The 10,733-nt window shown below is 33.4% G+C and overlaps 1 protein-coding gene across 1 annotated transcript; it reads left to right on the top strand.

Annotated features, from left to right (window-relative positions):
• Positions 1 to 856: 856 nt before the first annotated feature.
• Positions 857 to 9,976, top strand: LOC109177036 (probable serine/threonine-protein kinase WNK3). Its single transcript, XM_019326374.1, has 8 exons — positions 857 to 1,282; positions 1,742 to 1,779; positions 1,901 to 2,128; positions 2,492 to 2,715; positions 2,876 to 3,033; positions 8,163 to 8,343; positions 8,430 to 8,561; positions 8,637 to 9,976. Exons 1-8 carry the CDS (start codon positions 1,190 to 1,192, stop codon positions 9,422 to 9,424), a joined length of 1,842 nt encoding a protein of 613 aa, XP_019181919.1. The 5' UTR covers positions 857 to 1,189; the 3' UTR covers positions 9,425 to 9,976.
• The last annotated feature ends 757 nt before the right edge of the window (positions 9,977 to 10,733 follow it).

Genomic DNA, 10,733 nt, shown 5'->3' with positions numbered 1-10,733 from the left:
GGAGGTGTGAGGGGCTCTTAGAGTTGGGGTTCAACCTTTTTTTCAGAAAAAGAAAAAAAAGAAAAAAGAGTCAACTCCTAATTTTAGCAATCATTATGCTGTGGAACCGTATCCACCTTGCAAGGTGGACGCGGTTTTATGTTTATAATTATTGAACTATATGTTCATAATTATAAAGTTATATTTTTATAATTTTTGAACTTCATATTCATAATTATCGAACTCTACTAGTTTTACACGCGCATTGGGCGAATGAGTTAATGCCCAATGTTTATACTTAAATAAATATTTGAAAGTATATTAATGCAATATTATATATGAGAAGTTCATACATAAGTAATTTAATGTCGAATTTGTTTATTTAAATATGTAACTCATAGTATATGAATACAATGTAATATAGGAGATTCATTATAATTGTTACTAAACTTTTTTTAAATTGTAATTAAGTATTTTTGTTGCAAAGAGTTCTAATATATTTAATGAATGTACATATATACCAGATCAATTAATGAATCAACGATAATTTTTACAATTTTAAAATTTCGTCAATTTGGTACTAGAAAGAGTTTAATGGATAAAATTTTAAACAATTGAAGAATCAAATTTGTTGAAATTGAAAATTAAAGATTATATTAATAATTGAAAAGTAATTAAGAGACCAAAATGTTTATTTTCCCCCTGGTAAATGATTCTGTATTATTAAAAATATTTATGCCCTTCAAAAAAAAAAAGGTAGTGGATCGTTGACTTTTCATGTTTCCATTTTTGTCCAGAGAAAAGGAAAAGAGGCTGTTGGTGACAATCAGTTAGCTGACTCGCTCCTGTTTAGGGTGAAATTACGACATTGCTCATGGCCTTTACACATCCTCATTTCTTGTATACGTTTCTTCTTCATCTTCTTCCTTCTGAGATTACTGATCTGTGTATGTAATCGAAATATATATATTTATTTATTTATATGTATATAATACGTTTATATTTGTATACGCAATATATGCATACATGTGAGAGATAATTTGCTCAAACTGTCTGGATTTTCTCTTCATAATCTGGAGTTCCAATTTAATTGCTCGGATTTGTTTATTTTGAATTGAACTGATCTGGAATTTTCGAGGAAGGCGAAGATAGGGTTTGGATTTCCCTCGGTGGATTTGATTTGAATTTGAGTTGGAGAAAAATAGAGAGAATGCTCCATGATTCTGGTTCGGAGGTGGAACCTGAAGATTCTGAATCCGAACCCGAGTTCGTTGAGATAGATCCTTCCGGTCGCTATGGTCGGGTTAGTAAACTTATTATTGGTTTTCCTTTTGTAGTGATTTTCTCTTCTGAATTCTGTGCATCAGATTATTACCCCTTTCCTGGCCTTTTAGTTTCGTATCTGCTTATTTTTCTGGATTGTTAGTCGTGAGAGAAGTATTCCTGCTTGTTGGCTTTTAAATGGTCGTGCAGATTTTTTTTTTTTTAATATTTTTTTTGTCTTGTTGTAAATTTTAAATAACTGAACACTTTTCCATTTTGGCTTTTTCTTCAGTTTTATATTTAATGCAGTTCCTTAATCTCGTGTTATATTAAATTATTTAAATCAATATGGGTCCACTTTAATTTATATGATCTCAGTTTGATCACTAGACAGCATAATGGAGGAATTTGTTTTCAGGGAGTTGGGAGTAGTTTTTTCTTTGAGCTGTAAATAATCCATACATTTAATGATATGAGTGCATTGTGTTGCAATTTGCAGTACAAAGAGGTGCTAGGAAAAGGAGCCTTCAAGAAAGTGTATCCTTTTGCGAGTTAGCGTCATTCGAAAATGGGCCTACTTTTGTATTAAATTCCTTTGTTGAATTCTCTGTTGTCCGCACAACTTTGATAATCCTTGACTTAATGTTTGGAAATACAGATATCGAGCATTTGACGAATGGGAGGGAATTGAAGTGGCTTGGAATCAGGTTAAGGTCACAGATTTGCTGAAGAATTCTGTGGATTTGGAGCGTCTTTATTCTGAAGTCCATTTGCTGAAAACTCTCAAGCACAAGAACATTATCAAGTTCTACAACTCATGGGTTGACACAAAGAATGAGAATATCAACTTCATTACTGAAATATTCACTTCAGGAACTTTAAGGCAGTAAGTTGAAGTGAAATATTTTTATTTTTGTTGTGGTAAAATGCAGGATGCCTCTTGAGGTTTCACCAATTCACATCCCTATGGTTTAGCACATGGTTGTAAATTTCTGATTTTTAAACCCTTCAAGCTGCCCCATAGTAATAATTATCAAAAGGTAAATTTAGGAGATATCGTGCAGGGTGTTAAAACCTTAAATGGGTTATCTCTATATTTTTGAACCATAGGATTCTCAAACAAATCACAGAATCTATAGGGTATAAATATAATTGGCATTTGACACTTTTCTTTGACTTCCTACTTTCTGAGTATAATACAGATCTCACTTCCAATTCATGAAAGTTGCCTTTCTGTATGCTTATTTAGGTATCGTAAAAAACATAAAAAGGTTGAAGTGAGAGCATTGAAGAATTGGTCTAGGCAGATATTAGAGGGGCTTTCCTATCTTCACAGCCATGATCCTCCAATTATTCATAGGGATCTTAAGTGCGACAATATATTTGTAAATGGTAACCAAGGTGAGGTGAAAATTGGTGACTTAGGACTGGCTGCCATTCTGCGTAAAGCTCGTTCTGCTCACAGTGTCATTGGTGAGTTCTTCAACCTCTGTTCTTTTTATTGTTGTTATTTGTTTATTTATTTTGTTTGGGAATAAATGTTTAAACAAAATGGTTGAATTGTTGACTCTTGCCCATTATACATAATTCTTGAGCTATCAGCAAATTGAAGTGGCTCCATCTCCTTTATTAGGCACACCGGAGTTCATGGCACCAGAACTCTATGAGGAGGAATATAATGAACTTGTAGACATATATGCCTTTGGTATGTGCTTGCTGGAGCTTGTGACTTTTGAATATCCATATGTTGAGTGCGCCAATGCTGCTCAAATATTCAAGAAAGTGACAGCAGTAAGCATTCATAAACTGTTTTTTTTTTTGTTTGCTGTACAAATCCATCGTATTCTTTCTTGCGTTTTATTTATTTATTTATTTATCTATTTTTGCTTTATTATTCTAATGTTTATTTTACTAGGTTGTGTATTTTATTTTTAAGTGACTTAAAATATCATAGCTCTATGGAAAATGTTACAGCTATGGTTGACTCTTCTGGTTTTGTCTCTAGACAATAATCATGGAAAATGGAGTTTAGAGCATGCATAATTTTTTACTAGATGTGGCGGATGGGAGGATTGGATACTTGGATGAAACATGGGCAATTTAAAATTTGGGCTAAACTAAATTTTGACAGTATGAATTTACCTATTCTTTTCAATTTTCAAAAAATATTAAAATCATTCATGGTTCTCAGTATAAATTTGTAGTTCTTCATTTTGAAATACTATTTTACTCCATTTTAATATTTTCTCAATGTAGTTGAGTCAACATAGCACTAGAATGAAAATGTTGCAATTTTAATTTTAAAATAAAGCCATTCTATCATTTTTTGCTTTCCCAAAACACAAATACATTTCAGTAATTAGCATAAACAAAAAGTTCTGACATCAAAATTTATTTTAGCAGTAGTACCTAAAAATGGAAAGGAAAATAATTTTGTAATAATCAAAATTTTAAAAGATGTAGAATCCTAAATAAAGAAAAAACAGCCCTATGAAGTATAGGGATAGACTTATAGTATTTTATCAATATTATGAATAATATCATGAAGTTATATATATGTGTGTGTGTTCCACAATAAGGGAAAAATGGCAATGAAGATTTGATTTCAGTTTAAATAACAAATTTGCATGGAATAAAAAATTTTAAAAAAAAAATGTTTTAATTGTTTAAGTCGTGTCCACATTTCTACCAAAAGACTCTGAAATGCCTCTCATGGGTAGCAAAAGCTACAGGTAGGAAACTAAAATATGGGTAAGAGGGCGCCCAATGGCTAGGCCATGAAAACCAATATTTTTGGAAGGGTAAAATATGGGCTGTCAATTCCGGGCATATAAGCTTTTTTACCACCTCAAAATTTTTAAAAACGGATTGGTTTACCTGTAAAACAGATTTAAAATAAATCATGTCTAATTGTTTGTCATGCTTCTTTGAAAATGGAAAATAAAGCAACTTATCTATCGAGTTAGGAATTCAAGTCAGGACTAGAGAATTAAAATTAAAATTAAATATTATCTCTGTAATTTATAAAGCAGTTGGATTTTTTTTTTTTTTTTTTTTTTTTTTTTTTTTACATAGAGACTGTTGTTCTGACTCAAAACACATAGTAATCAGGCTTTATGTCTTCCTGTCGTTTTGGCTCTTTCAGTTGAAAGAAGTATGGATATAGTTTTTAACTTTTTACCCTTGTAGATCATAATTTTTCTAAACAAATACATTTATCAAAAAGGAAAAAAAATCTTTTCTAAAAAAGTTAAGTCAGAAATGAAGAAGAAAGCCACTTTAGGTTCTCTTTTCTCCAATGAAGGTGTGAATTAATAAGTGAAGGGTACCATGCATGGAGTCAACTTTCCATTTCTATAAGAAATGAATAAAATCAATTTTGTGATATGTTTTGGTCGGCCTGTGTGTGTGTACATATATATATTCTACTGCAAACTTCAAATTCCCGAGGAATAATAGATAGTGCAATATTGTTGTTTACTTCTACAAGGATCTTGCCCTCCTTTATTAGAGGTGCTTTACACAGAACATATGATAATTTCAAAATTTAGATTTACTAGTGTGCTCTTCTATTTAGTGTTTTTTATTCTCGAAGCAATGAATATTTTACAATTTATGGATATGGCCACTATGATTTATAACAAATAAATAGAACATCCCAAACAAGACAAATTACCTATCAAGGAGAGACTACAACATGTCCTCATTAGGATTGCTCTTAGTGGGGCTTGAACCCATAACCAAGAGTTCTACTGTCAAGGATCTTGCATAGTGTGCAAGGCTTTGAGATTATTCAGTGTATGTTATGTAGACTGTAGTCATAACTTGGAGGTTCTAGAGTTGAAGGTGATTTTTGGCATAGTCTAATATTATTTTATTTGAATAGTCAAAAGTATAGGATCTGTTTAGTTACAAATTTCTGTTGTCCATTTTTTTCATCTCTAGTTTTTTTTTTCTTTTTTTTTTTTTTTTTTTCCTTTTTAATTCAAGTTTCATTTTCCATTGGAAACTATTCAAACTCAAATATTTTCAATTTAAAATATATGAAGTTATTTACAATTTAATTGCTTATATATATATATATATATATATATATATATATATATATATATATATATGAGTAAAAGACATTTTTGGTCCTAGACTTATAGTGGCACGGACAATTTTGGTCCTTAATAAAAAAATTAGACAATTTGTGGACACTCTTATTAAGACGAGGACAATTTTGGTCCTCTGTCACTCTTCCCGTTAAATGCCCCATTTGAGAGGGGGTATTTGCGTCTTTTCATGCACCATCATCTTCATCTTCGTCCCTTTGGCCTGAAAAGTCACCGGACTCAGCGTGACATCTCCTTTCTCAGCGGCACGGGCATCCGCTTCTTCATCTCCATACTCGCCTGTGACTGTTTTAACTTCTAGTTAAAGCTTCCTCCTTTATGGACCTTTCATCTTCTTGGCTGTTAGAATCGAGAGAGGTGATTGTGAGCTCGTAAGCTTATCAGCTTCTCCATAATAAGCCTTCACTGGATTCCTGCCTGATTACCCGAGTGACGGAGGACCAAAATTGTCCTTGTCATAATAAGAGTGTCCACAAATTGTCTAATTTTTTTATTAAAAACCAAAATTGTCCGTGCCACTATAAGTCTAGGACCAAAAATGTCTTTTACTCTATATATATATATGAGAACCACTCCCGTGAGAACTTGTGGATAAATCCAAACCATTGATTTGCAAAATCTGATAGATGGGAAATCAAGTATAAAATGAGCGAGATCATTTTCATAAATATTACAAATTCTTAAAATGAGCGGGGTCATTTTCATAAATATTACAAAGTTTTGTTTATTTTCAACCGTTAGATCTATTAGATAAATGGTTTGGATTTGTCTATAGGTTTTCACCTGATTATGGATATATATATATATATATATATATATATATATATATATATATATATATATATATATATATATATATATATATATACGAGTATGTTGTTGTACTGTAGGTAGATGGGGATCAGGTAGATAGATAATGGTAAGTAAGATCTGATTATAATGAATGTAGTCGTGGTGGTAGGTCGGTGGCGGTGTGGTGTAGGTAGCTGCGTTTAAGGTACATGAGTAGGTGGTAGTATGGCTGTATGGGTAAGTAGGTAGGTAGTGGTGGGTGGAAGAAAGTGATGATTACAATGAAGATAGTTGTGGTGGTGGGGGGGTAAGTAAGTGGTGGTGTGGGTAGGTAAGTGAAAATTTCTAACTAATGATAATGGTAGTTATAAGTGAAACTATGTATGCTTTGTATTTGGAAAATCTGGAAAACATGAAAAATGTGTTTTCCATTTTATATTTTCTAATTTGGATAATAGTTACTTTTGAATAAAAACTCTGTTCCATTTTTCCAAAAAACTAGAAAATTCTCAGCTACTAAACAGGTAATTTTCTTATTGCAATTGGAATTTGATTCTTCATAGTTGCTGTGTGACTTTCCTTCTCTGCATTTCACTTGTAATACATTTGAGCTAATCTACTAGTCAAGAGGTTATTATTTGCTCCTCAAATCTTAAGAATAGTTTAGACTTGGTGGACTTTAAGTTCACAAAATGTGAAATTGCATCTAAATAATAGAATTACTTTCTAAAAAGTAATGTGAGATTACGGGAATTTAACATTACGTTGTGTGTTAATTTAAGATTGTGGAAATGTAATATTATCTCGAAATTCACTACAAAAATAATATATGCAGCATAAAGGGCAAAATTGAACAAGGTTATCACATTGCCTTCATTTTACCCCATTTTCTTATGTGACAATAATGTTGCATCACTAGAGGTTATAACAACTTAAACTAAACAAGGTTATATAAGATAACCAGACTCACATTACCCTGGTAATGTTAGTTAACTTGAAGCAAATCCCTCATTTGGGTCTTTTGCATTACAGTAACTGCTCGCAGTTCACTTATTCAGATTTTTGCATTCCATAGACAAGCTTTTATCCTCATGTGCCATTTATCAATTATGGTTTCACCAAGTAACTTGAGAAAAGAGAGCAAATTTTATGGTTTTAATTTGTGATCTTTCACTCCGTATAAATTTCATTCAAGTGGAACACTGTTTAGAGCAACTGAAGGTGCTAAGGGTGTGTTTGGTTCATGGGTTTACACACCAGGAATGAGAATCAAAATCATAGTTAGTGTTTGGTTAACAACTTTTTAAAATACAACTATGAGATTTGATTATCCCTTCAATTAAAAACCACATTCACTAATTAAAAACGGGTATCATTCCATCTTATTGGTAATATGAATTATCTGATTTTTAAGTTTCGATTAGTGCTTTTAGATTTTTGTTCTGATTTTTTTTATTGTTCATATTGGTGTTTTGGATGTCATTATATTAGGATCAATTGCCTTGATTTTTTGTTTTTGTATTTTTAAAACCTTTATTCTCATTATAGGGTCATACATAACCAAACATCAATATTGGTAATCATTTCAATTCCACTATACTACTAAACATGCAAAATACTTTCACCAAAACTCATTACCATTACAAGTATTTGATTCCCATCCCGATTTCGATTCCCATGTGTGAACCAAACACATCCTAAATATTTTCCATGATAAACTGCTTACTATGCCAGAAATATTTGCAAACTTGCAACTTGAATCACCATCTCTTTTAAAGTGTCAATCTCATTCCTTTTGTGTTAATAACTTCCATATCCACAAATCTCATTAATGAAATAGATTTATTTGAAACTAAGTATTGTTTATTTGTTTTCAAAAAAAGTATTGTTTATTTGATCTTAATGCATACATGCATGCATGCGCACACGCACAGATATATGTATATGTATGCTTGTTAACTTGCCATATTTATTGACTAATTTTTGGTGGCTCTTTCTCTGATTCCAAAGGGAGTCAAGCCAGCATCATTGGCAAAGGTGAAGAATCCGGGCGTGAAAGCATTTATTGAGAAGTGTATTGCAAAAGTCTCTGAACGATTGTCTGCCAAGGAACTATTAATAGATCCTTTTCTCCTCACTGATGACGATTCTGGAAGCTTAGCTCGATCGCCGTTTATTCCACACTATGCAGGCAAGTTTTCTATATACTGATTGGCTTTTGTTAATATGCCCATAATTCTTTGCATTTGACATTTCTAGTGCTGAAAACTTTTGCAGATAGTCATCACAGTTATGAACTCAACAGTTCAAAGGTTCCGGTGCCTGAGGGCATCCGAGACTTTACAGTGCAGGGTCAAAGGAAGGACTTGAATACAATATTCTTGAAACTACGAATTGCTGATTCATCAGGTAGGCTTGTGTTCTTTGTTTATTCGAAAATATAACATGCCTAGCTCTATTTGATCGTCTGCCTTGTGGGCACAGGTCATATCCGGAACATTCATTTCCCATTTGATATCCAAGTTGACACCGCAAATGCTGTTGCTAGCGAAATGGTTGAGGAGCTGGACCTGACAGACCAAGATGTTTCAGCAATTGCTGCAATGATTGATGCTGAAATTAGGTCGTACATTCCAGATTGGGCACCAATAGAGAGACCTGATGATCATATTGCAGATGAAAAGGCTATTTCTGCCATTCATGATGAATTATCGCCTTCGGCAGCAATTGAGTGCACTCGCACTGCAGGTCTTGTATTGGAAAAGCTTCCTTCAGGTCGTAAGTACTGGTCTGATTCACCCAAGACTACTAGTCCTGCAAACTCTCCACTCCGGCCTGTACACGCTGGTTCACCATATGCTGAAGAAAATGAAAAACCATTGCCATATAGTGAGAAAGATGAGAGTGGAAATGAGCATCAAGAAACTGAGTCTAGTACTGATAATTATATGGAACAAAAAGTAAGTGCACTCCGAAATTCTTACATGGATGAAATTGGTCATTCTGCTGATCTGGATTTTGCAAATGGACCTAATCAATTGGATACGCGAAATGAAACATCTTACAAGACTTATTCTGATCTCACGAAAAGCACTGTGCAGAAACTTCAGCAGCTGATGTTTGAGCAGCGAAAGGAGCTTGATGAACTTAAAAAGAAACATGAAATGGCTATCTTAAGTTTAGTGGAGGAACTTCCTCGAGAGGTTCGTTATGGGGTTCTTGCTATTTGTGGTAAGCAGATCTCTGTCCGTAGGCCAGAGTATGAGAGATAATATTCTACTAAGAATTCTACAGATCAAAAGTGCTTCGTAGTGGAAGCGTTTGAGATTCCAACTAAACCATTGAATAGCCTCTTTGATCATGACAGTCATCATTCTAATTTCAAATGGTTTTCAGGACATTGCAGAATGCGGAAGAAGGTACACTGCAGGGGTTAACATAATTAAACACCGGTTGAGGTATTACCGAGGTTTTGTTAGTTGAATTTGCAAAACCTGCTGAAATTATGACAGCATGGCTTTTCATTTTCCTTTGTTACTACTCAGCTCGTTCAGAGCGCAACTTAAGCTTTGTTTCTTGCTCATTCCACTAAGCAAAGCAACATTTTGCTCTCTCCATTGAGGTTTTGTCGAATGCCTGAATAGGTTCCTAACTCACACGCCCCGTCCTTTTTATAGATAAAATAGGCATTTAAATTTCAATTGAATGTATAATACGTGTACATATGAGCTGTATTGGCAACTGGATTGGTTGCTCATGACCTTTGAGATATTACTGGTTTGTTGGTTCTGAAATGAAATGGTTGTTTTGATTTTATTCAAAAATTGTTCTTTTTCTGAGATTGTGTTTTTGAATGGAGGGGGAATATCTGACGGATGATGGGGATGGGGATTCTGGAGAAGAAGCTGAGACCAAGAATACACACTCAAACTTGAGTTGCTGAAAGCTGAAAACGTGGCCAAAGCAGAGACAGAAATGATGTGCTTGCATTGAGGCTTAAAGTGGATCACCTGTCTTATCTCTCCCTTCACTTTAAGCCACAAGACTCGAAACGTCTAAGCTTATTATACTTTTACAATATTTCTAATGAAATTGACGCCCTAAATAATTAATGCCACCACAGCCCACATGCCCAAATGGATCTACCGTGTTGTGTTGTGTTCTCTCGAGAAAAGTACACTTCTTGTCCCTAAGTCATGGAATCCCGAGCCACTGCTATTGCTTCTATCTTCAGTTCTGTTGCGACCTCTCTTAGTTGGGTAGATTTCTCTTTGTTGGGCAAATTGGAGTTTGTGGAAGGATGATGTCGAAAAAGATAATCACGAAATAAAGTCTTGCAATTACCAAAATTCTTCAATTTAACAGTTATTGGATGAAATTGTAAACAAAGGATTACATTTAGCAAAAATACACAAATTTGGGACTAAATTAAATCACAAAAGTTGTTCAGAACTAAATGGAGAAAAACCAACATAGTCACTATTTTGGGTATTAACTCATTTTTTTTAGAGCAAAAGTACTCTTATTGTTATAACTTTTTATCTCTTCAAATTGTCATTATATACATGCATAAGTGCATTC

This window comes from Ipomoea nil, unplaced genomic scaffold (genome assembly GCF_001879475.1).
Source record: "Ipomoea nil cultivar Tokyo-kokei standard unplaced genomic scaffold, Asagao_1.1 scaffold0782, whole genome shotgun sequence".
Taxonomy (NCBI): domain Eukaryota; kingdom Viridiplantae; phylum Streptophyta; class Magnoliopsida; order Solanales; family Convolvulaceae; genus Ipomoea; species Ipomoea nil.
This window is presented reverse-complemented; position numbering and strand designations above follow the sequence as displayed.

Coding starts and splice junctions, on each gene's coding strand:
- LOC109177036 (XM_019326374.1), top strand. CDS start 1,190: ATGCTCCATGATTCTGGTTCGGAGGTGGAACCTGAAGATTCTGAATCC. Junction 3,034..8,162: donor TATTCAAGAAAGTGACAGCA/GTAAGCATTCAT, acceptor CTGATTCCAAAG/GGAGTCAAGCCAGCATCATT. Junction 8,562..8,636: donor ACGAATTGCTGATTCATCAG/GTAGGCTTGTGT, acceptor TTGTGGGCACAG/GTCATATCCGGAACATTCAT.